This window comes from Salvia hispanica, chromosome 5, assembly GCF_023119035.1.
Source record: "Salvia hispanica cultivar TCC Black 2014 chromosome 5, UniMelb_Shisp_WGS_1.0, whole genome shotgun sequence".
Taxonomy (NCBI): domain Eukaryota; kingdom Viridiplantae; phylum Streptophyta; class Magnoliopsida; order Lamiales; family Lamiaceae; genus Salvia; species Salvia hispanica.
The window spans coordinates 41311407-41336721 of NC_062969.1; the positions used below are offsets into that span (position 1 = coordinate 41311407).

Here is a 25315-nt window from a genome sequence, read left to right on the forward strand (position 1 = left end):
ACTTAATCTGTAGTAAAAAAACAAAGAGTTTTAATAACTTAATCTGTATTAAGTATTAGAGTAAACTAAATAAAAAAGTCCCTAATGTTTTCGTTTGTGTCATTGCCTGCCTCTAGGAGAAAAAAATACCTTCACACAATCTAACCATAAACATAATCACATATTGTATATTTGTAGCCATTTTTCGGACCAGGCAATCCTTAAATTCGCTGACATATGAATTACTCCCTCCGTCCCGAATAATTCGGGTCACTTTGACCGAGCACGGGTTTTAAGAATTGTAATGAAAAGTGGGTTGAAAAAGTTAGTGGAATGTGGGTCATACCTTTATATATTAGTTTTATAATAAAATGTGAGTAGGAATGAGTTAGTGAAATATGAGGTCCATTACTAAAAATGGTAAAAGTGAAGTGGGACAAATTATGTGGGACGGACCGAAATGAAAAACTGAGATGAATTATCTGGGACGGAGGGAGTATGTCACATTTCTGTCAGCAACTTCTTATATGACATCCTAATAAGTTTTGGTACTTTATACGTAATTAAAGTTTTGTCAATATTTCTACACAAAAAAAAACTTCTTATATTCCTCTATTTCTAGTTAGTGGTAACAATATACTACTACTTATATCAGGTAGGAAATTCATTGAGAAACAACAAAAAATATGAAAAAATAAAGTTATTTATGAAATAAAATCTGAATCAATAATATATAGAACAAAATAGCATTTCATATTTAGTCAAATGATACAAAAATTATTTTCTTGAAAACACTGACATTTAAAATATAGTGAACTACAGAAATGGTCGTTGAACTATGGGGTTATCTCATATATGGTCCCTGGACTTTAAAAATATCACCAGCAGTCCCTGGACTATGGGTTAATATAAAAAACGGTCCTCTTGCACTGTTTCGAGACGAAAACGCCCTTTTGTGTGGGGGGGACTTGAGCAATTTGGTTTTTTACACTTTTAACATTTTAAATCTGATATTATTTCAGTTACATACTAAATTTGATATTTTAAATTTGATATTATCAACAAGATATTACAACGCCTTAGTTTTAATCAATATTTAATAGCTTTAATCATAAATCAATCATATAACACGATTTATTTTGAAATATATATGCATCTAATGTAAGACTAATATAATTTTCGTATATTAATTTGAAAACAATCAAAGTTACTAGAAAATTTCAACAAAAATACTCCTATATAAAATTTTTAGTCAACTTTATAATATTCTATCACAAGCAATTATAACAATCGAATGGATGCTAAATAGAATAACTCTTATTTTTCCATCATGATTAATATTTTTTTTTGTACTTCTTCAATTCAGCTGAATATTATATTAAATAACAAAAATAATAGTTTTAATCAATATTTATAGTGTCCATGAATTAATAGTTTTAATTAAAAAAATTTATTGATATTTAAAAATCAAAATTTAAAATTTAATTTTATAAATTAAATCTAATATTGAAATAAAGAAACAAAGTGAAGGATGACAAAAGGGGAAGAAGAATGATAATTTGAAATAATATCAGATTTAATACATAACTGAAATAATATCAGATTTAAAATGTTAAAAGTGTAAAAAGACCAAATTGCCCAAACCCCCCAAAACCCCTCATAAGGGCATTTTCGTCTCAAAACAGTGCAAATGGACTGTTTTTTATATTACTCCTCCCTTCCCTGAAAATTTGTCACCTATTTCCTTTTTCGTCCGTCCCTAAAAATTTGTCACCTTTCACTTTTACCATTTTTGGTAGTGGACCCCATATTCCACTAACTCATTCTCACTCACATTTTATTATAAAACTGATATATAAAAGTAGGACCCACATGCCACCAACTTTTTCAACTCACTTTCTATTACATTTCTTAAAACCCGTGTAGGGTCACATGGTGACAAATTATGGGGGACAGAGGGAGTAATTCTTAGTCCAGGGACTGCTGGTAATATTTTTAAAGTCCAGGGACCATTTATGAGATAACTCCATAGTTCAAGGACCATTTTTGTAGTTCACTCTTTAAAATATTATTTCATTACATATCATCGAACTATTGTTAATCTAACCCTAACTTTAAGACAATTTTATATTTATTGATGTTTTATTAAGAATTTTAATTTAGTTCCAACTGAAATTTTTAACATCACGTGAATATATAGGGTTTATTAATAATAGTATCTGAAATTAAGATAATGTAAATTTATAAATTAATATTAAAAAATTAGATACTTTCATAATAAATAAAATCGATCGATAAATCAAGGTAAAAAACAAATAAAAATTAGGAAAAATAGAAAACATTAAAAAAATATCAAAAAATGAGTCTTATAAGGAAGAAAAAGTCTTATTTTATTATTTCCATATTAATTAATGCGGTTAATGGTAAATATGTATATTATAAAAAAATTAAAAAGTGTAAATAATGATAAAATTTTAATTACGTATGAAGTACCAGAACTTATTAGAAAATTTCATAAGAAGTTTTTGACAAAAATGTCTCACAAATCACATGTCAACAATATAATGGAATGACAAAAATGCCCATTTAGGGCTTAAGGGCATTTTAATCAGAAAAAACAAGCTATGTGATTATGTTTAAAGTTAGGATCATCTGGCGATAATTTTTTTGGTTAGGAGTCTACAGTGAGCCAGTGACGACGTTCATAAATTTTTACGCAGTTCACTCTAAATATTAACAAATGGAACGGAAGGAATCTATTTTAAGGTGGATTTGGGTTACAAATGTTATCTAGGAGCCGATCACTTGTTCCAAAACCCTACTCCATATTAAGATTATTTTATTATATTATGAGTGTGGATTAGTTGGTGATTCACTTTGGTCCGTAATAAATTAATAATATCTCAGTCCAACTCCTTTAAAGTTTAAACATAGCATGAGTAATTTAATTTAGGGAATAGAAAAGTAGAGAGAGTATGAGGCAAAGAAAATTTATATAAAATCCATAAAACAATGAATAAAAAAAAATGCGAAGCTAGATTTTAGCGATAGGTTGTTGATCTGTTAGTTGAGGCATCCATGAGGGTGGAAGCATCCCAGTTTGTTCGTGCACCGTTTTGAGCAAGGGAGGGAGCATCTTATATATCCCAGCAACTTCCTTCATGGCATCATTAGTAGCAGCAGCAGAGTCTCCGTTGGTCCAGATGCTGAGGTTGGGCTGGAGTCCGCGCACGGCCTCGGCATTGGTCTTTGCAAGTTCTTGAAAGACTCCCCCATTTATCATCAAGTAATCCCTCATGGCCGCATAGTTTCCTCCGAATGCACTGAGAATGGCGCGTATGTAGATCCCTTGAGCCTCGGCCAGAGCCGTGAGGCCTTCGGCTTCCTTCTTCTTGGCGTAGAGGTCGCCCTCCACCTTCTGCTTGCGTTGATATAACTCAGCCTCTGCTGCAGCCTTGAGCGCCTCCGACTCTTTCTGCTTCTGGTAGAGATAAGCTTCCGCAAGTTTTTGTTGGGCGTACAAGGCGGAGTTGGCTTCCTGCGACTTGGTTTCAAACTCTACGTTGGCTTTGGTGAGGAAATCAGCCTTGAGCTTTTCTGTGGTTGTGAGTGCGTTCATTCTCTCGACTTCTCTCTGGAGTTCTGCCTCACGGATGGCCACTGCTTTCTTGGACTCCACCTGCGCCACTTCAGCCTCCTTGGCCCATCCAGCTTTCTTCATAGCGAGTTGGGCGTTGGCTTCGGCAGCCATGGCCTCCTGCTGGTTCTGGTAAATCTTGACCTCGGTCTCCACCTTGCATTCCTGTTTCTTGCCTTCTCCGTGCCTCTGGGTGGACACGATCTTGGTCTCGGCGTCGATCTTAGCAGCATTCTGTTTGGTCTGGCCATCTCGGAGCTTGGCGCCAACCTCGCCCTTCATCTTGGCCTCGGCAACGTCAATTCTGGCCTGGTTGGCGGCTTCCATCTGGATCTTCTGGCCGAGATAGGAGAAGTACTCGTGGCCTTGGACGTCGACGAGCTGCTTGACGTTGGCGTTGTAGATGAGGAGGCCGAACTGGTTGAGTTCGAGCTGGACTTTGTCGAACACCTCTTGCTTGAACTGCTTGGTGCCCTTGAAGATGTCCTCCATGGTCATGGATGCAGCCAGAACCCTGGTCTCACCCTCGATCACGCCCTCCACCAGCTCGGTCACGTGGTTGGAGGTGGTGTCGTGGGAGGACATGAGCTTTGCGTACTTGAGGAGGCTCTCGTGGTCGTCTGTGCGGGGGCCGATGGTGAACACAGCCGGGAGGATGAAGGGGAGCTTCTCCGCGCTCATGGCTTGGACCTCGAAGGTGTAGTTCACAGGGGAGAGGTCGATTCGGGTGTATGTTTGCCCAGGAAGCACCCACGACTTCCGAGTCAGCTTCATGTCCTTGATCCATCCTCCCGTTATCACAAGGTATTCCGATGCTCGAGCTACTTTATACATCATCACCATCTATTCTAATCTAGGCCTAATTAATTTGCAGAAAATTCAGATTTGTGATTCAAGCCACAAAAACTCTTATTTATACAAAAACTCCCAGTATAACCAAATCCCGACAAGGAAGGAGAATAAGGAATTAATCAAACGAGTAATCTTTGAATCGACTTGGTTCGGGGTTGTTAATCACAACACTAATTCATAGGAGTACTACTACTATATTAATCAAATAAGTACTCCATAATTTTCTTATAATCAATTTCTCCATCAATTAGAGATATTCAATTATTGATTACCAATATATGCACCCCAGACATATCTAATTAATATTATAGCTAACGCACCTGATCAGGCACCTGATCAGGTGCGCATATCTTGAAAATCCCAATTGTATTTAATAAGATATAGTAGTAAGTACTACTAGGGTTCGTTTGATAAGAAAAGTGGAATATAAAAAGATACGTAAATTAAGTTAAGTAATGCGGGCTTTGTGTCCATATATGTGCGAAAAAAAGTTTTTACGGAGCCCTTCCCTCTTTTAAAATTTGTACTAGGAGTACTTAATTACTTCCTCTTTCAAGCCTAAAGAAACAACGCAGTCCCCATAGTTCCTACTTCCTACTGTGAATCCAGAATCATCTTAATTAAAGATCAAATTTTTTGAAAATCGAATGTGCTTAGATCATCACAGAACCATCAATGTATTAGAGAATCAAATAGAAAATCATTTGAACCATTTGAATGGAAAAAATCATAGAGAAAAATTGGTAAACAAGGAAATCATCTTTGTTGTATTTTCAGCAGCAATAAAATGAAGAAGAAATATAATTGTTTCAGAGAATCAAAGAAAAACTTCAATTGAACCATTTGAATAGAATTCGAAGAGAAAAATCAGACAAACACAAGAGCTATCTCAACCCAGATTTTTCATCATCAAGAAAAAAAGAAACAGAGAAACCATCATCCAGATTTTAGAACCATATTCGACGAATCTAGAAACCACGGGAGAAATCCATCCCACATTCAACCAACAATGGAGTGAATCGCACTCCATTCTGTCAACCATGGTAGAAATCCAGGCCATGACTCGGCGCCGGCCGACGATGTGCCTGTGGCCGTGTTCCGACGGCACTGATGGGGTCGCCGATGGTATGAACTTTATTAACCGGAAGAAAAGAATGGGAGGAGAGGGTGTCTGGACTGTGAGTGGGGATTGTTGGAGAAGGAGGGGTAATATTGGATATCTTGAGAGGATAGTTACGTAACCTATCAAATTTGTAGGATATATAACTGAGCATAAACAGTGTATTTTTGGTAGGCCGAAACGGGTCCTTGAGTTTCATTGGACCGACTCCGGGAACCACCGCGCCGCTGCCCCCATTCTTCCTCCTTTGCAAGCGTGAATTCGCCGCCCGTACTCGAATTCCCGGCTAGGGTTGCGAACCACGCCGCCCTGTGGGACCCGCCTCCCAATCCACTATGCCTAGTGCCCACGCCCTCAGCGGCGCCGCATTGGTGCTGCTGTTGTCGATGGCGCAATTTCGTCAATTTGAGGCCACGCACCGCTGCGGACGAAAACGGATTTGTCGGCTGGCCGAGACACGACATTTTCCTGGCGGCGCCGGTGAACCGTACAGAGATAAAGCTGGAGGCGGAGGCGGAGACGGGTAGAGAGAGAGGAGTGTTGTTATTGCCGAATGCAGCGGGCGTTCTGCGCAAAAGCTTCTGCATCACTCTGGTGCATCTCAAACTGAATCCAAATTGTGGATACGACGAGCTTGAGGTGAGAGTGAAGAAATTTTGTGCTTTGGGTTTGGCTGTTGAAATGGTTTTGGCGGAGAAGAGAAATAGAGGTTGAGGGTTTAGAGCATCTCCAATGGTCGGCTAGCGACCGGCTAGCCGATTCGTCGCGCTGGCCGATCGGCTAGCCGAACCATTGGAGTCGGCCAGCGCTAAATCGGCCAAAATATCGGCGTCCGCTGGCCGATCGACCGGCGCTGGCCGCCATTGTAGCGTGCCGATCGGCCAGCGTCGATTTTCAAGGCATACTAACATTTTTTTATGTATTTTTTTAATAAATTAGTGAGGAGTAGAGTGGGGCGGTGGCTCGTGTGTGGAAGCCCGATTTTTTTTATTATGTAATTTTTTTGATTTTTAGTTAATGTACTTTTTTTAATTTAAATAAAATTAACGAATTTTTCCCGTATATATGTCGTAAATTTAATTCCGTATTGTGATTTTAATTCCGTAAATTTAGTATTTTTTGAATTATTTTTATTGCGGCTGGCCTATGGTGGCTAAATACGATGTGACAGGTGGATTTTAGTCTTTATAGCGACGTGGCGGGGGAGAAAGCTATTTGGCGATTTAGGCCGAAGTACCATTGGAGATGCTCTTAGGGTTAGGTACAGTCGGTTTTTTGTTAAATCATTTAAATGTTAGGATTATTCTATTTGTTATAGTACATCTCAAATACTCCATTTGGTCGCACGCAATCTATATCTATCTATACATATATAAAAGACGAGTTTGGGCCGTCTTTTGAAATATTTATAAGTTTTTCCTTTATTTTCAAATATATACTCCCTCCGTTTTTTCATAGTTGAGTCATTTTACCATTTTGAAAAGTTTCTTCATAGTTGAGTCGTTTCCTTATATGGTAACTTTTTCTTCTTTCTTACTTTGCTCTCTCTTACTTTATTATCTCTACTTTATTCACTTTATACTTTATTCTCTCTACCTTTCTTCTCTCTTACTTTTTTATCTATTTATTTAACACACCCAACATTCATTTCTAAAATTCCGTGCCGAAAAATTTCGCTTCAACTATGAAAAAACGAAGGGAGTATAAATTATGGACCAATTTAAATACATATGGAATAATTAATTACAATAAAACTGAATTTGTATGGTTTTATAATTATTTTCTTATCAATTAAATGCAAACTAATCACCTTATGGTCAGGCTGCGTTTGGTTTGGCTTTTAGGGCCAGTTAGAGTGCACTACATGAGCGCTACAGGTGTTTGGATTGTACTTTAATTTTGCTGATAGGCCCGAGCATTGGGCTTCAGCCCGTCGGTTTAGGGTTGTAATGCTAAGTTACACAAACTTTCAAAAAGGTTGCGATAAGAATCTTTCCGCTATCGTAAATCCTTTTCTGTAATACACAATTACCAATTTCTCCTTGGTTTTCTAACTAAAAAGTTTCTTCCCCAAATTTGAATTGAACGACTGCACAACACATTCTGCTCCAAGATCCAGAATCGTTCTCGTTCTCAAGGAAGGCGCCGTTCCAATTTGGCCTCTGCCATCGCTCATCCACGTCCAGGTGAGCTCTAAGTATTGTAGCATAACCGCATATTAAAGCCCGGCGCATCATTCTGTGTTTAATTATGAAGGCTTTGTAGGGATTTGGGGCTTTTGTAACATACAATTGTTACACAACATTCAAGCCAATTTGAAATTAGTCTTGAATTATTAATTGCTATGTAGTTGGTTCCAACTACAGCATTAGAATACTTGATTTCTCGTATTCTATTTCGCCCTATTGCGTCTGGAATTCATGATTTTCTACATTGTTGAAACACTTTCAATTTCTTCGGGACTTTTTCGGTGTTCGAGGTGGGGAATTTCCATCAAAAGTTCTGCGTAAATGCAATGGTTGTGTACAATTTTACCCAACTGACAAAATTCCTCATTCTTTATGGAAATTCTGAAATAATTTGATACAATTTACTGAAGTTGCTTCATGTTTTGCTGATTTTTGGAGAATAATGGTTTTATGTTTGCATAATTTAGTCTTTTTGTTGTTCTTTGTCAAAGTCTTGACTTTTGTTCTATGCTTGATGTTCTTTCCATTGATACTTTGATTAAAATACGGCTTTCAAACATATGTTGTTGTTTTTTTTGCTACTTCCTTTGGGCGTATGCGCACATCGGCAACAGAGGGTAGTGATTCCATTTGTTCCCCATTAATCTGCCGTATCCCAAAGCTGCGCCGAAAATTTTTCGACGAAGATGACGATAATGTGGAAGATGCGTCAAGGTTAGAGGGTGTCGAAGTCTTCTACATCCCTAATCAAAATGGAGAAATGGTTCCACGAATTCAGAATGTTCACCCTCCCAAGCCAACCAAGAAAAACCTCAAGCCTTCGTCTTCACCACATGGAAGCTCGTGTGGATCGTCAAGCTCGTGGTGGCGAAGCTCCTTCAAGTAGTATTTTACGGGCAACTCCATGCATGGGTTTATCAATAATGGCTAGTAGGATGTGTGTTTTCTCTGTCTACTGTATTGTTGCTAATGATTAACTCAAATGTTTAAGTACTATGAATCTATGTGTGGTATTATTATCTATTTGTTTTCACTAGCTTATGTACTCCGGTTGGAACATTGGCCCTGCGTCTAATCATGGTATTATGTAATGTTGTTATTGGCCCTACTAGGCCTCTATTGTTAACTACTCTTTCACTTTGCAGTTCTATTTTTTTTAATGGTATGGTTTTGTTTGGACAAAAACTGGGAACCATGAAAGTCTGGAAGGGTATTAATGGAACTTTGTAACATTAGGTTGATGAAAAATACAAACCAAACAGTAGAAATTCTTTAAGGCAGATAATATAAATGTCAATCCAAACACAAGTTACGGATTGTCGATGCCCAGAAACAGTGGGCTATTAAATGACAAACTCTTTTACTAGAGTATTGGAAAATGTCAATTCAAACATGCCCTCATAGTTTGACTAACTTTGCCGTTAGTAATGGAAGGTTGTATGGTTTTAGGCACTAATTTAAATTAAGTGAATTTATTATAATTATTGTACAAATTATAGTATGTATCAATGTATAAGCCGTTACACAATAATTCCATTCATGAAAATTTATTTAATCTAATTTAATTCCTATCAAGACTTTGTAACGTAACTAATTATTAGTGAATCCAAATAAGTTAATTAGCCTAAACCCTCTATAAATATGTCTAATTTGCTACCTTCTTACTCATTTTTTCATTGGCTTTTCCCTTTCCATTGTTGGATTTTCTTCAACAAAACATTGTTTTCCATATGAATATCACATTCCTTAATGAATTTTATAGCCTAACAATACTCCATCGGTCATCAAAGTGAGATATGTACGTGTTTTTGAGATGGCCAAGCCCGATGACAAATTAATTGTCATTGGTGTGTGTTCCATGACAAAATGGTAGGGTTATAAAAGGCGAGTTTTGTTATTTTCTGTTTGAAGTTCTAATATAGCTGGAGGCAATCCGACATGATGGAGAAGATGACATCAACATAGGTGATGAAAGTGTTGTAGATGATGAACGGAAAAGGAGGCAAGCAGATAAAAAAGGTTGGGAGAGATTAGAAGTAAGATGAATGCATATTGGAATAGAAGAGAAGATCGATGCAGATTAATTCTTAATTAGTAGTATAAACTTTTTTATTGATTCCAATCAGTTGGTCAATTTATTTTATTGAGAAATTTTTGCCAAATTTACTAAGCAATATATTTTTAGAAATTTGTTGATTTCAAAATTTGATCTTATATATTTATGTAATGATTTTTTAGTATATATTTTATGCTTTCAGATTTGTATGATGGTGTGTTTATCATTTCGAGAATTATTTCACGGTGTAAAATAAGTACGAGGAAAATCGAATGGATCGTGCAATGCACGGGTGTGATACTAGTAATGATAAACACCAACATAGATAACATAATTATGAAACTGGATCATTTATACAAACTTCAAGTTTTTATATTAACATGAAATAATGATAGTAAAACATACTAAAGGGTAATTGATGTAGTATAAAAAAGAATAAAGGCCAAAATTAGTCCTGAACATATGACCATTTTACGTTTTTGGTCCTAAACATTATCTTTTGAATTTTTTGGTCCTGAACATATGGAAATTTGATCATTCTGGTCCTCCGTCAACATTTCGGTTAAAAACTAAGAGCATCCCCATCCGTGCTCTTAGCTAAGAGCACGGAGGTGGGCCCGGACCCGCTTTTACTCCTTGTCCTTAGCTAAGAGCACAACACCCACATCCGTGCTCTTAGCTAAGGACAAGCTCAAGAGTCTCACCATTCTATTATTCAATTTAAATACTTCAATTACTAAAAACATTTCTACATTATAAAAAATTCATTAAAAATAAAAATTACATATTAAAATCCTAAAAAATAAAAATACATAATTAAAATCATAGAAAATAAAAAAAAAATACATAATTAAAATCCTACAAATTAAAAATTCCCATAATTAAAGTGTTATGGGAATTTTTTTGTGTTGAAGTGGGGGTATTTATAAATGAAAATGTGAATTTTGGGAAAAAAAATGAAAAATAAATTAAAAGTGGGTAAAAACTGATATAATTTTTGGGAAGTGGGAAAATATTTTTTTTAATTTAAAAACATTTTTTTTAAATTAATTTCGAATCTCTTAAAAATAAAAAATAAAAAATTTGAATATGCCAACGCCTAAGCCGTTGGCCAATCAGAGAGCGCCACGTAAGGGTGCTCAGCGGCACGGACGTGCTCTTAGCTAAGAGCAACGCCATGCCGCTGGCACGGACGGACAGCTCCCATCAGCGGACAACCTCGTCCTTGCCGCTGGCAAGGACGGACGGACGGCGCTAAGAGCACCGCTGCGGATGCTCTAACGGTCAACGGGTATAATCCCAGTTTTGATCAAATTAAACTTTTAATTCTATTTTTTATTTCCTAATTAATTCCCTAATTATTTTTATCTCACCCACGGAGCGAGAGCTATACTTGTTTGCCCCCCTGCATTTTCTAGTATTACGTAATATACTAATATTAGTAGTATTATATTTTTGTTCATTCAAACCTAGAAACATTTAACACGAAACGAGAGTGACTGATTATTAATTACGGAAATTGTCTCTTATAGTTATAGCATCATCAAACACCATTAATTAAGGATTCTTAAGTTTGGTTAATTGTTATAAGGGTAGTGATTTATAGACATATGTTTCCATGCCATAACACCCTTCTATTTTTTGCCATAAAGTATAATTTATATTGTAACTAATACCTAACATTAACTATCCTTATCTAAATGTATATCAGTAATCGATTTCGAAAATTATGAGTCCAACCTCTTGAATCAATTACCTAATTAAATCCAAAAATTATGAAAGTAACATTTTTTGAATTCTTGAGTTGGGTCCATTTTGGACTGAAACTTTTAAGTGTGTAGTATTATATATTCATTCATGCATGCATGATGATTGGAAAGCCATGTTTGATGTAAGTTGTAACTCATATAGATTCGTTACTCTGTCAAACAAAAGACTATTTCTAAACTCATATAGAAACATCGTTAGTGACTTAACCAGTATGATATATGGACTATACATGCATGACCAAATACTTAATTATTACTCCACGTGATTATACCCAGTATGCAATTTGTTGCAACACATATTTATGTTTTAAATATTTGTATTATACAAATTCTCCATTTAGTGGAGTATTATTTTGCCAACATAATTATTCATTCATGTCATGTGAAAATAAGTTTTTGAAAACACTTACGGAACTGGAAATTGGATTTATAATCATTAAATTACAACTTCATAATTATTAGTACTATCTTCGTCCCTCAATAGGAGTCACATTTAGTATTAGCATGGGTTCTAAAAAATGTAAAGAATAGTGGATTGGAAAAATTTTATATTAGTTTTATAATAAAATATGGTGAAATGAGTTAGTGGAATGTGGGACCTTAGAGTTTTGGAAGGGATCAAAGTCGGGAGATACCAAGTTCCAGTCCAGCATCCAATCTGCAAATGATACCATCATCTTTGCCCAGGTTGATATTGGGATTTTGGATGATCTTCTTCGGTGTTTTCCTTTGCTTACGGGATTGAAGATAAACTACCAGAAATTTGTCCTCATCCCGATGGAGTGTGAGCCATAGTAGGTTGTCAAAGCAACCACTTGTTTAGAGTTTGGAATTTCAAACTTGCCAGTTATCTATCTTGGAATTCCTTTGGGAGCCAACCCGAGAAATGTGAAAACCCAAAATCGAATCATTGAAAAAGTTGAGAGGAGACTGGCATTGTGGAAAGCAAGGTGTCTATCGAAGGTAGGTTGATTGGTCTTGATTAAATCGGTTCTAATCAATCTTCCTATGTACTACCTGAGCCTCTATCGGATGCCTAAGAAAGTAGCAGGACACATCATACAAATGCAGAGACGATTCTTTTGGGGCAAGAAGGAGGGAAAGAAGGGGGGGAAACCTCTTTGCATGGGATGTCATTCAATAACCAGTTGAGCATAGAGGCTTGGGGGTCGGAGATTTATCAATTAGAAATGTTGCTTTGTTATTCAAATGGTGGTGGAGATTTGCCAATGAGCAGAAACCACTATGGAAGAAGATAGTTAAATCTAATCATAATACAAGACATAAGTTTTAGAAAATGAAGGAAAACGTCCAAGGGAGCATTTTGGGACAGATCACAAGTACCAAAGGGCTTAACAATGAAACTCAAGAGATAATGAGGAAAGGGATCCATATGAGAGTGGGAAATCGAGCCCAAACGAGATTCTGGATGGAGTGTTGGGTTGGGGATGAGTGTCTTCCAAGACTCTTTAGAGTCTTTACCTTGTCCTCCCAAAAAGGACATTACATCCAAGAAATGGGACCCGGATCAATGGGGAGTGGAATTGGAGATTGTCTAGGAGAATGAAACTCTTTGCATGGGAAGATGATGTACTTGAGGATATGCTACTAGCAGCGAATCACACTGTTATGAGAAAAAACATGAGAGATGTGAAGATCTGGTCACTTGACAAATCTTCATATTTTTCTGTCTCTAATTTTATTGTGTAGGTAAACCATCGACTTTGTAGTGAGAGCTCTCAACACAATCAAGGACTTCTTGCCTGGAGAAATCTTGCCTCACCCCGAGCACAACTTGTTTTGTGGGTTATTCTACCGGGCAGACTTAATACTAGACATACTTTTTCTTGGATAAGGAACATATTGCTCAATTTATTTCCGTACCACTCATGATCAATACCAAGGACGATAGACTTTCAAGAATTGGTGTGAGTGGAATTGGTGATGATCGGTGTGTTTATTGCAAGATGGAGACAAAAACAATGGAGCATGTTATGTTTAGTTGCAAGGTGTCGAGTAGCTTGTAGTATCACTGTTGCAAGCGATGGAATATTGATATGAGTCTCCACAGAGAACCAGTTGTATGCTTCGAAGCATGGAAAGGGTCACCATTCCAGAAGTTAGATAAGAAGTTTTGGATAACGATGTTCTATGTGATTACGTGATTATGTGGATTGTTTGGGACATAAGAACTAAAATCACTTTTCAAGAGTTTCAACCCCAACTGGGAGCGTGAGAAGAAACGCTTATTCTGGACTCTGGAGACTTAGCACTTGGACTCGAGGTTGGTGCCCCGAATTCCCCTTCTCACCAGAACGAATGAATGATGAGTGGAATGAAGTTAGTGCTTGGAGAGAACCCAAGAATCAACAAAAGAACAAGAGCCTCTAACGTGTGCTGGAAAGCCAAAGAAGAGTTTAAGAAAGCGAAGCATAGATGAACTTGTGCTTGACCTTGCTTTTTTATTCATATCTCGCTCTTGGGTAGATTGTTAGCTGTTGTTTTTTTTTTTTTAAAAAAAAAAAAAAAAAAAAAAAAAAAAAAAAAAAAAAAAAAAAAAAAAAAAAAAAAAAAACTCTTACACACTTATTAGTCTTTCTTATTCAAATGGGTACCTATTAATAAATTTATCAACAAGTAAACGTTAATAATTTAGTATTAGTATTTTATTTTGTAGAGTATTGATTCGTTTCGTTTCAATTATTCGCCTCACATTGACAACAACATTTGTATCAAATATATACTATAGTTAGTACTATATTTTTATGTAGTAGTACAACCGACTATGCAATAATTACAAACATAAGCCATGTGATTAACCAAATCATATGGTTTAGGTAGATAAATTATTATCATTCGTACACCTGTACTTAAACAGAAAAAATAGCATGTCCCTTTGATTAATATTACTATTTTTTAGTTGGAATAATTAGTTACTTAGCTACTGTACTTAATTTGGTATTAACATTATTTTGACTAATTGCAATTTCAAAAGAGACGTCAGCCCGCATGTCTTTTTTATTTGCTAGCAATAAATGAATAAGTTGTCAATTAACCCAATGATATTAGTAAAATTATTTTTTATAATTAGATAAATTAATTATTATCATTCGTACACCTGTACTTAAACAGAAAAAATAGCATATCCCTTTGATTAATCTTACTATTTTTTAGTTGGAATAATTAGTTACTTAGCTACTGTACTTAATTTGGTATTAACATTATTTTGACTAATTGCAATTTCAAAAGAGACGTCAGCCCGCATGTCTTTTTTATTTGCTAGCAATAAATGAATAAGTTGTCAATTAACCCAATGATATTAGTAAAATTATTCATTATATTATACCCCCGAGTGATCAATTGCTAACTCATCATTTAATTGCTAACTACAACTAATTTAAGGCCATGAGATTTTAGAAAACGTGTGGTCTACAATTTGCCACGTGTAATTTTCGTTTTTATTAATTAAATAAAAAAAATAAAAAATAAAACTCCAAATTAGGGTTTTTGATGAAAATATCAATACAGTGTTTCGAAAATATCAACGCAATGCTTTGAGAATGTCAACACAATGCTTTAAGAATGTTAACCCATTGTTTATATTAATATTCTACATGTATTATATTGACATATTTTATATAGTATGTTAGAGCACTCCCAATGGTCTCCCTTATTTCTCCCTTATTTCTCCCTAACTCCTTCCACATCAGCGCCACATCAGCACCAAAATTTATCCCAGTTTTTAGCCAACTTTTAGCCAACCTCTGCAATGGTTTCTCCCTTATTTCTCCCTTATTTCTCCCTAACTCAACATTTCATTTTTACATCATCACTAATTTAATTGTTTTATTTTAATATATAATAAAGCTAGCTTATTTAATTTATAAGTACAAAACAAATAATAGTAATAAAGTTCGTTGTATTAAATACGGGTACACATTACAACGAAGAAAATTAAAAAAAAAAAAAAAAGTACACGAATGGAAAAAAAAATCAAAAAAAAAATTCAAAGAAAAAAAAAATCAAGGGCGGTGGGCGCGGTTTCTATTTGCCCACAATTCTTCGATGATATCGTGTTGTAGTACATCCCATCCGGTGGGAGCGGGAGGTACCTCTTCTTCGGAAGAAGAATGTGATATTTCCTCGTCGGACTGAGCACGAGACGATGAATCAGAACTCATTTAATAAAGATGGAGAGAAAAAAGATTGAAAATTTGTGTGAATGAAGTTTGTGGGTGATGAATGGAGGAAGAGGATGAAATATTTATAGGGGTGGAATTTAGAATATGACCGTTGAAGGAAAAAAAAAAAAAAATTTGATCATCGCCGGATTATCGCCGAACAGCTCCCCACAGTGGCCGGCGATGATCCGGCGATTTTTCGGCGTTAAAACGCCGCTTGGCGTAAATTCGGTAGGAAATTCGCCGAAAAATCGCCGACCTCCTCCCAATGGCCGGCGATAAGTCGGCGATATCCGGCGAAAAATCGTCGGATTATCGCCGTCGCCATTGGGAGTGCTCTTAACATTTCTGCTTGTACGAAAAAATTAAAAATTTTCAATTATTTTTTCAAATTTTACTTCGGAACATATGCATGTAGTATATCGTTGGAATCCTTATAAAATTATCTTTAATTTGATATATGTTATATTAATTTAAAGTTTTGGGATTTCTTTTAAAAGTTAGTTATAACTAATGTTGTAGTTAATTGACATTAATACCCCTATTGATATTTTTTGGAATTAATCATATGGCATTATTGACATTTTTCGTTGATCATATTGATATTTAGGGATTAATAATCTAAGCCCTTAATTTGAATATCTAATGATTATTATTCAGTTGTAATTAGTAATTAAGTTATGAGTTAGCAATATAACACTTTTCATATTACAAATGCATGGTTATAGATTAAAATTTTCAAACTCACGTGTATTGAGATTAATTATTGGTCTATTTTATTTCAGATTAGTCTCATTTTAAGTTCTTAATATAAAAATATTGAAATTATCTGTTCGTTAAAATAGTACTAAAAGTTAAAAATTATTGGTTTATTTTACGGATATTCGTTAAAATTTTAATTTCAATGTTTCAGTTAAGGAAATAGTAAAAGTTATGGGGTGAGATATTCCTTTTAAGGATAAGAATTCCTGAGAAAATGATAGCTATAAATTATAGTATACCAATAATCATCAAAATGAAAAATGCGAATAAATACGCATATGATATTGTAGACCTTTAATTGGTCTTATGGAAAAAAAAGTATTAGGCTGGATTGAAATTTAAATTTCTTCAAAATAATCATAATATGGATTGAACTAATTTCATTATCCTATAATGTGCTGTGTGTCACACTCGGATTAGTGCCCACATCATATCGATGATATGAAAATTTAGTTTTTTGACAATTTATACATCTCAAAATAATAATTTAATGTGCCCTACATAGAATATGAAATGGATAATAAAGTTGCACTTTTATTATGGCCTTAAATACGATATCCCACATCTTCCCATGTGCCTTTTATTCAATAAATAAATAAATGTCAAATGATATAGGTAGAAAACAAAATGAATTGATTACTTGTTTATTTAATTAAATATGAACCTGAACATAATTCAGGGCTAGAATAATGCTTAACTTTAATTGTATAATAAAACCTTAATTAATATCTAAATTACATTACTACAATAAACAATCATTAAATATAATCCATTACCAAGATTGGCAATTACCAATCTGCCCCTTCTAAAAACCCAAAGGCCACATGGAGGGCTGCCACAAGGACTCAGCACTCAGACTGCGAGTGCGAAGGCAGCCCAATCGACAGCTCCAAATCCACAGCTCCGGCGCAGCTCTCCTCCTCCGACGAGTTGTCCTTGGACGGAGGACCTGAACTTCTGAAATCCAATTCAGTTATCGTGAGAGGGCGGTGCGTTTGCGGATCCACGCCGCTGCGTTTGATGTGCGTGTTCCAATAATTTTTTATCTCATTGTCTGTTCTTCCCGGCAATCTCCCTGCTATAAGAGACCATCTGCACCACAAATTCAACAATTTATTTTTTAACCTACAAAAATCGATGATTAAAAAAACAGCACACCTATTTCCCAACAAACTATGGAGTTTGATAATCATCTCATCTTCTTCTTCACTGAAATTCCCCCTTTTCAAATCAGGCCTCAGGTAATTAATCCATCTCAACCTGCAGCTCTTTCCACACCTCAGCAATCCTACAAAATTAACAAATTTTTTTCTCATGATCACAGAGTGATAGCTGATACTAATAAAACTTAACATACCTGCAGATTTAGGGAGAGAGCGCCAATTCCCCTCGCCGTGAGCTCGTATGTAATTGATGAGGCGTTGATCTTCATCCTTATATATAGTGTAATTTTATCACGTAATATTATCACGCAATATTATGTTTAGGTCATTATCGTATCGTGTCAAACTAAATTGTATCACATTGTACTAACGTAACAGCAGGACAAACAACTTTCAGCATGACACGAAAATCCGATAAGAACATGCACTAAGTTAATGGGTTGGGACCCAAGAAGAACCCGATTATTCCAAGTTGGGTTAAAGTTTGATCTTATTAAGTTGGGTTGATATCGTATTGACTCGACAACAACCCAACTAGCACGATTTGTCAGCTCTACGCTTGCCTTATCCCCATTGCTCCACCATCGTTGATGCCTCATCTCCTACCTTTTACATGTACCCGTACGCACAGGAAAACGACTTCATTACAAATTACTACTCCCTCCGTCCCATTTTTGTCTGTACCAATAAATATTTCATTTGCTTTTTTACTATTTTGGTAATGGATCTCATATTTCACTAATTTTATTTCATTTACTTTTTACTATATCTTTTAAAATTTATGTCCGGTCAAATTTGGTTTTGTATTGGTTGACATGGGGAGTAGTAAAATATGTACAAGTACTGTATGATTGTTTTTACATAACTAATGTGTCAAGCCCAGCTTATAAAGGTCTAGCCCAATAATAATACTAATAATATTTGGTTCAAACTTCCAAACCCAACTACATAAATCCAGCTAAAACTTGTACTGCATTTCTTCCGACGCCAACTCACAGTAGTGAAGACAAAAAAAATGTGATAATAGCACACCTAAAATCAAATAATCAACAAATTTGAGGTAAAAGAAATGAACAAATAAGGATGGGATTTTCAGTTTGGTGAAATGCTTAGAAAATAAAGGCTTTACTCACCATGACTTTAAATTCAACTCTATGCAAGATGATGGAGAATTCATAGATTATTGCTGTTTGTTAGTAAGACATGCCATTAATCTATTTTAACTACATAATTTAGTCGTTTTGTAGCTACACAATACAGGTTTTACAGTAGAAATCAGTAGATAGTTTTGCAGCAGAATATTATAATCTCAGATTTTTGAAATGCTTGGATCATCTTCACTTGTAGTACTATATATGCATGTTTGAGAAAATTTTACACTGCAGATATAAAAATCATTTAAAATGTTCACTGATCTACGAGCTCCTGCTGCAAGGATGAAAAAAGTTCCCAGTAACATTACTAGCGTAGTGAAGCGTCAAAGTCAGGAATGTACTATCTGTATTCGAGTCATTTACACCATATATAGGAAGAAGGCATAATAGAGAGGATATGGATTACCAACATTGCAACGGCTGAAAATCACTTGGTATGATCATCCTGCATAAGCTAGGGATTGATATGATGAGTGTAATCTCCAAATCATAACACTTAGAGCAAATTTAATCTCATTTCTCATTTTCTATTTTGCTTCAGTCAGTAATACAAAGGGGTATATTCAGGTGCTGGTGCTTGGATATGAAAGCATGTTGGGGACTTGAGCAATGGTGAATAAACATCTGTAGGAAGATGGTCTGTTTTGGAGAGGTGCTTGAGATCCTAACTACAAATGTTACTTCACGCGTGAAACAGGATGCAGAAATCTCAACGTGCTCCAACTTGAATGAAACATGCTGTTCAAAGGAATCGGACATATCTGCTTGTGGACATACCGATGATGTCAAAACCGTTCCATTCACACCAGATGAGAAAGAGCTAGGCGAGGCAAGAAGCCAAGACCTCATCGGATGGTCACTGAGAAAGCGAAAGAATATTTCTCCACGAAATAGTGAGAATGAGGCATTGTAATCAGATGAAAAGCCAAGAATGCGAGATGGTCCATTTGGGATTATATTGAGTTTTCTACTATAGTTTTTGTAATGTTGTATCTAGGGTATAGAGATATGAGATACTGGTTCTCCCTCTCTGTCACATGTTTGACTAATGGTTCAAAAAAGAGGCCTAAAATTTGGCTGATGGTTTCCAATATTACTTTGGTGTCTACAAAGTGGCTTTATTGTCAGTTTCTCTGTTTGTTTCGTTTAACATGTGATCCGTATTCCATTCAACCAGCAAATCAAGAACTTTGAGAGCAGTCTTGAACAGATTAAAAGCAGTAGTGGTGCACAAGATGTGAGCAAGGATCTGTCTAAGTCCATCTTCTTTGTTGGAATGGGTAGTAATGACTACCTCAACAACTGCCTCATGCCTAATTACGATACCAAGGATCACTACAATCCTCAGCAGTTTGCAGATCTCTTGGTGCAGCAATACTCTCAGCAGCTCACTGTAAGAAAGGGACCATTTAAACACATTCAATCAATAATATTATGGTATTCTTCTTCTAATGATGGTGATTCTGAATGCAGAATCTGTACAATCTTGGAGCTAGGAAATTTGTGATAGGAGGGATTGGACTAATGGGATGCATTCCAAGCATTTTGGCACAGAGCAGCAATGGAGTCTGCTCAGATGAAGTCAACCAGCTTGTTCAGCCCTTCAACTTGAACACAAAGACCATGGTCAACAATCTTATTACTACAAAACCAGGATCTGTTTTTACTTACATCGACATTGGGAATATGTTTCAAGATCTCATCTCCAATGCAGGATCATATGGTCTCTAAATCTGTCTCATCTCATCTTGTCTGACTTCTCATCATTTAGTCAAAGGGGTTTAAGTCATTTTCATACATTCTAATATTGCAGGATTTAGTGTTCTAAACGAAGGTTGCTGCAGGATTGGGAAGAACAGTGGGCAGATCACCTGTCTTCCTTTCCAGACACCATGCCCTGATAGGAGCAAGTACATATTCTGGGATGCATTCCACCCGACAGAAGCCGTTAACGTCTTGTTTGGACATAAGGCTTTCAATGGGAGCAGTAACTTTGCCTATCCCTTCAGCATACAGCAACTTGCTAACTTTTGATTTTGCTCTAGTCTTCTAATGTACTTTCTTCTTTGTATTAGCTGTTGTTGTTTGGTTTAGCTGTATGAAATCAAGTTTGTAAGAGCAGACATATTGTTAAATGAATCAAGAATCTAAGTCGGTTAAATCAAATGTTAACAATCAAGATAGATATTCAGAGCAGTATGTTTTCTCACGAATTAGATAAGGTAAACAAAAAAACAACAAGAAGAAGAAGCCATTCATTCATGAACCAGAAGTAACTATATAATGATTTTCCACATTCAAGCTGAGGGACAAAAAGGGGTTCCTAAACTTGATTTATGAGTTGGGACATTGAAATGCCTGATCCTCCCTTGCTGCTCAACCAGATAACCCTGACACAAGAAGGACTTAGAAAATCTATCCTCCACCCCTCTATCAACATCATGCACAAACACATCAGTGTCACCATTTACTCTGTTCCTGGCCATCAATCCAGCCGTGTAGATGGCGGCCATCCTCCCGGGTGCCCCATCATGGTATCCTGTGGGTGCATCCACCATGATCAAATCCCACTGTGTCTCATAGATCAAACTAGGCAAGCTCTTAAGAGCAAGCTGGCATTTGGAGAATCTTGGATCACCCACTTCTTTGCAGTGCTCTTGCATCCCAATCTCATGGAGTTGATCAGCCTGATGCCTTTTGGTGTCATACACAACATGGTAGGATTCAAGAGATGGGATCTCTTCCTTGACATGTCTAATCCAGCTCTCGTCTTCCTCAAGGAAGACGGTGCGGCCACCGTGGTTGAGAGAGGTCCACATGAGGCTGTCATGGCCTAATCCGAAGACTAGGAAATTGCAGGGTGATTTGTTTTGGAGGACTTTGAGGGAGACTGAGATTTCTTGCAATGTTTGTTGTGGTGTGGTGTTTGAGGTTGCATAGTGGACTAACGCATTTGAGAGAGAAGATGGGATTTTGGTGCATTTGTTTGGACAGTGTGGTTCTTGATTGATGGTGGAGTTAGGGATGAGTGATGTGAGTGAATTGGGATATGGGAATGTTGATCTCATTATCACCAAGAAGAGGAAGAGGAAGAGGAAGAAAAAGCAGATCAAGATTATCTTCACATTCACAGTGTTCTGTTGCTTGCCTTTCATTGTGTTTTTGTTCTACAATCTCTCTCTGTGGTCAGATAACAGAGACTTTGAGTTTTTGTGTTTATTGACTTTATAAGAAGGGGTTGATGGGACAAGATATCTAATTTTTGTTTCTAGTCGTGCAAGGCACATCATATCATTCTCAACACTGTCATTTTGGTAATGATTATTTAATGAGTTGGCAAGATGTTAGGTGATGTTTAGGTTAATAAATCAACTCGTTTAAAAATATATTAATATTATAGTACTCCCTCCCTCCTGTTCTGGATAATTAGTCTCAGTTTTCCATTTCGGTCCGTCCCACATAATTTGTCCCATTTCACTTTTATCATTTTTGGTAGTGGACCCCATATTCCACTAACTCATTCCTACTCACATTTTATTATAAAACTAATATATAAATGTGGGACTCACATTCCACTAACTTTTTCAACCCACTTTTCATTACAATTCTTAAAATCCGTGCCCGGTCAAAGTGAGCCGAATTATTCGGGACGGAGGGAGTATTAACTTGCTTTCATGGTTAACCTTTTCTCTCTTCCACCTCCATTGCATGCAATCACAGAGGGTGGAACAGATGAACAGTTTCAGTTGATGAGTTTTTTTTTTCTTCCTCTTTTTTTGGGGGATAATTGCTCACAAATTTTCTGTTAGCATCTTCTACAGCTGTAACTTTTTTTAATTAGTTCCACCAAGTCAAAGCACAACCAAACTTTTGCATAAAAAACTCAACTAACAATTATTTATATGATACCACATGATTTGATGAATCTTCTGCTAGGCTACCAAATTTGTTTTCTTTCATTAATTTTAATGTGTGTTGGGAATAGGACATTGAAGTATGGTTTCATCATTTTCGGCATGTCTAGCGAATATAAGTTTATTTATTCTATTTTATGCTACCGATTCGGTGATATGTCACCAGAAAATGGAATGTGACATAATTTTTCTTAAATTAGAAAATAGAACTATATTAGTTTACAGATAAATTGATATTAATTGACATAAGACATGATAAAATATATTAGTTGATATAACAAAATATATCAGTTTATGGTTCATAATGAAAATATCAATTTATGAATCAATATCAATAACCAATACTACCATCCGTTACATGAATAAATGTCCTATATTTGACAGGTTCTAACTTTAAGAAATTGTTTGATTTTGTAAAGAAAAGTGAATAGATAAAGTTCGTGATATGTGAGTCATACTTTTATATAATCAACCTGTCCCTAAAAATTTGTCACTTATTTCCTATTTTGTCCGTTCCTAAAAATTTATCACCTTTCATTATTACCATTTTTGGTAATGGATTTCACATTCCACTAAATCATTCTCACTCACATTTTATTATAAAACTAATTTATAAAGATAGGACCTATATACCACTAATTTTTCAATCCACTTTCTATTATACTCCCTGCGTCCGCGAATAGGAGTCTTGGTTCACTTTTACCATAAATGGTAATAGGGTCCCACCTCACATTTCATTTAAAACTAGTATATACAAGTGGAACCCTTATTCCACTAACTTTTTTCCATTCACTTTCTTAATACTTCTTAAAACCCGTGACGCCAAGAAATGAGACTCCTAATGGCGGATGGAGGAAGTATTTTTTAAAACCCGGGACATATCAAATGGTGATGAATTATTAGGGATGGATGGAGTATTAGTTTTAGTTTTATAATAAAATGTGAGTGAAATAAGTTAGTGGAATAAATGGTCCACTTACTAAATATAGTAAAGGTGAAATGGGATATTTATTACCAAACGGATGAAAAAAGAAAAAAAATGGGACATTCAATAGCGAACAAATGGAATATATTTTATAATGATAATTAATACTCCCTCCGTCCCACGTTACTTGAGGCATTTCTTTTCGCCACATGATTTAAGAAAGTTGTGTTTAGTGAGTTAAATAAAGTAGAAGAGAGAATAAAGTAAGAGAAAGAAGAGATGATAAAGTAAAAGAAAAAATAAAATAAGTGTGATCAGATGTTTTGTTTTTTGCCAAAAAAAAAAATGACTCAAATAATTTGAGACAATTCAAAATGAAATATGACTCAAATAACTTGAGACTCGATAAATCCTAATATATAAAAGACTAATATGATTTGCAGTTCTCAAAAGTTACTATTGTTTCTAAAAAGTTCACATTATAACCGCTCCCTATGCCACCATTGTATAACACGTAATATATAATTGAGTAGTTCGAATAAAGAAGGACGTTCTATTCAAATAAAAAATGAAGACCTTAAGAAGTGTTGTTTTAATATTGGACTCATAATACAGCCGAATAATTGCAGTTGTTACGCGCATGTTATAACAGTATGAGTTCAAATAAAAAACACGTTGATTAGTATAAAATAAGGTGATTGACAAATAAAATTAAGTATAAGACGAAAGGTAATACACAAGCAATGGTAAAGAATGATGGTTTCATTTGTTGAAAGTTGGCTGTGTGTAAAAGTAGAGAAAACATCAATATTCTTTTGTAGAGAACACACATTACATCCAAGAAACTTCAATATAAGGCAATCGCCAATGCACAAAAACTGCAACATAATTCTTAATACTCCCTATTTACAAAACTATAGCGCTTCATATTTGAGATCAACTAGTTTTCCACCCACGCTATGCGCAGTGGTGGACACAAGATTTTTATGATGGGGTTCGAAATCAGTGTCCTAGTACTGTGATATTTTTAGCGCCAATGACTAAGAGAATCAGTTATAAAAGTTAGAGGTATGTGTAAGGTGATTGTTGATAGATGAAACATCAAAGTAAAAAATTATATTTGACCACTTGAAATGCCATTAGAAATCATATTTGATGGGCTCAATAGGGTATGCTCATAATCTGATTATCTCTTCGTCGAATTTTCTCGAACAGGCCCTAGGCAGCCCCCTATTGTATTTTTGGAATTTTCGTAAGCCCATAACTTCTTCGTTACTCGTCCTTGTTGACTACTTAAAGTAGCATTAGAAATCATATTTGATGAACAACATAGGGTATGGTTATTATCTGATTATCTCTTTGTCGAGTTTTCTTGAATAGGCCCTAGGCAGGCCCCAACCGTATTTTTTGAAATCTTCAGAAGCCCATAGCTTTTTCTTTAATTGTCGTTGTTGACCACTTGAAATGCCATTAATCATATTTGATAGGCAGCAATAGTGTATGATCACTATCTGATTATCTATTCATTGAGATTTCTTGAACAGATGATACGCTCGGATTTTGCACGGTTTTAAGGCCATTATTTGGTCCATTTTTAATGTCAAAGTTGCATTA

At 35.6% G+C, this 25315-nt stretch overlaps 4 protein-coding genes and 2 long non-coding RNA genes across 6 annotated transcripts; 3 read left to right on the plus strand and 3 right to left on the minus strand.

Moving 5' to 3' along the window:
- Window positions 1–3006: 3006 nt before the first annotated feature.
- Window positions 3007–4468, minus strand: LOC125189070 (flotillin-like protein 4). Its single transcript, XM_048086259.1, has one exon. It carries the CDS (start codon window positions 4457–4459, stop codon window positions 3014–3016), a length of 1446 nt encoding a protein of 481 aa, XP_047942216.1. The 5' UTR covers window positions 4460–4468; the 3' UTR covers window positions 3007–3013.
- Window positions 4469–7671: 3203 nt separating this feature from the next.
- Window positions 7672–8885, plus strand: LOC125186322. Its single transcript, XR_007170414.1, has 2 exons — window positions 7672–7774; window positions 8392–8885. It is a non-coding gene; the product is annotated as an uncharacterized LOC125186322 (long non-coding RNA).
- An 8353-nt stretch (window positions 8886–17238) lies between these two features.
- Window positions 17239–17976, minus strand: LOC125190317 (myb-related protein 330-like). Its single transcript, XM_048087589.1, has 3 exons — window positions 17903–17976; window positions 17704–17833; window positions 17239–17637 (listed from the first exon to the last, which is right to left on the minus strand). Exons 2-3 carry the CDS (start codon window positions 17736–17738, stop codon window positions 17391–17393), a joined length of 282 nt encoding a protein of 93 aa, XP_047943546.1. The 5' UTR covers window positions 17739–17833; window positions 17903–17976; the 3' UTR covers window positions 17239–17390.
- LOC125190318 lies at window positions 17633–18036 on the plus strand. Its single transcript, XR_007170900.1, has 2 exons — window positions 17633–17786; window positions 17909–18036. It is a non-coding gene; the product is annotated as an uncharacterized LOC125190318 (long non-coding RNA).
- A 1460-nt stretch (window positions 18037–19496) lies between these two features.
- On the plus strand, window positions 19497–21023 carry LOC125190089 (GDSL esterase/lipase At1g71691-like). Its single transcript, XM_048087285.1, has 5 exons — window positions 19497–19755; window positions 19860–19945; window positions 20013–20255; window positions 20336–20585; window positions 20676–21023. The coding sequence occupies exons 1-5, from the start codon at window positions 19497–19499 to the stop codon at window positions 20894–20896; spliced, it is 1059 nt and encodes a 352-aa protein (XP_047943242.1). The 3' UTR covers window positions 20897–21023.
- Window positions 21024–21098: 75 nt separating this feature from the next.
- LOC125187552 (glucuronoxylan 4-O-methyltransferase 2-like) lies at window positions 21099–22066 on the minus strand. Its single transcript, XM_048084165.1, has one exon. The coding sequence runs from the start codon at window positions 22015–22017 to the stop codon at window positions 21160–21162; it is 858 nt and encodes a 285-aa protein (XP_047940122.1). The 5' UTR covers window positions 22018–22066; the 3' UTR covers window positions 21099–21159.
- Window positions 22067–25315: the final 3249 nt, after the last annotated feature.

Bases quoted from the DNA above. Each gene is read 5' to 3' on its own strand.
- LOC125190317 (XM_048087589.1), bottom strand. From the start codon at position 17,738: ATGATTATCAAACTCCATAGTTTGTTGGGAAATAG. The intron at 17,638-17,703 runs GTGTGCTGTTTT...TTTGTGGTGCAG, and splicing joins CATAGTTTGTTGGGAAATAG to ATGGTCTCTTATAGCAGGGA.
- LOC125187552 (XM_048084165.1), bottom strand. From the start codon at position 22,017: ATGAAAGGCAAGCAACAGAACACTGTGAATGTGAAGATAATCTTGATC.
- LOC125190089 (XM_048087285.1), top strand. From the start codon at position 19,497: ATGGTCTGTTTTGGAGAGGTGCTTGAGATCCTAACTACAAATGTTACT. The intron at 20,256-20,335 runs GTAAGAAAGGGA...TTCTGAATGCAG, and splicing joins AATACTCTCAGCAGCTCACT to AATCTGTACAATCTTGGAGC. The intron at 20,586-20,675 runs GTCTCTAAATCT...CTAATATTGCAG, and splicing joins CTCCAATGCAGGATCATATG to GATTTAGTGTTCTAAACGAA.
- LOC125189070 (XM_048086259.1), bottom strand. From the start codon at position 4,459: ATGGTGATGATGTATAAAGTAGCTCGAGCATCGGAATACCTTGTGATA.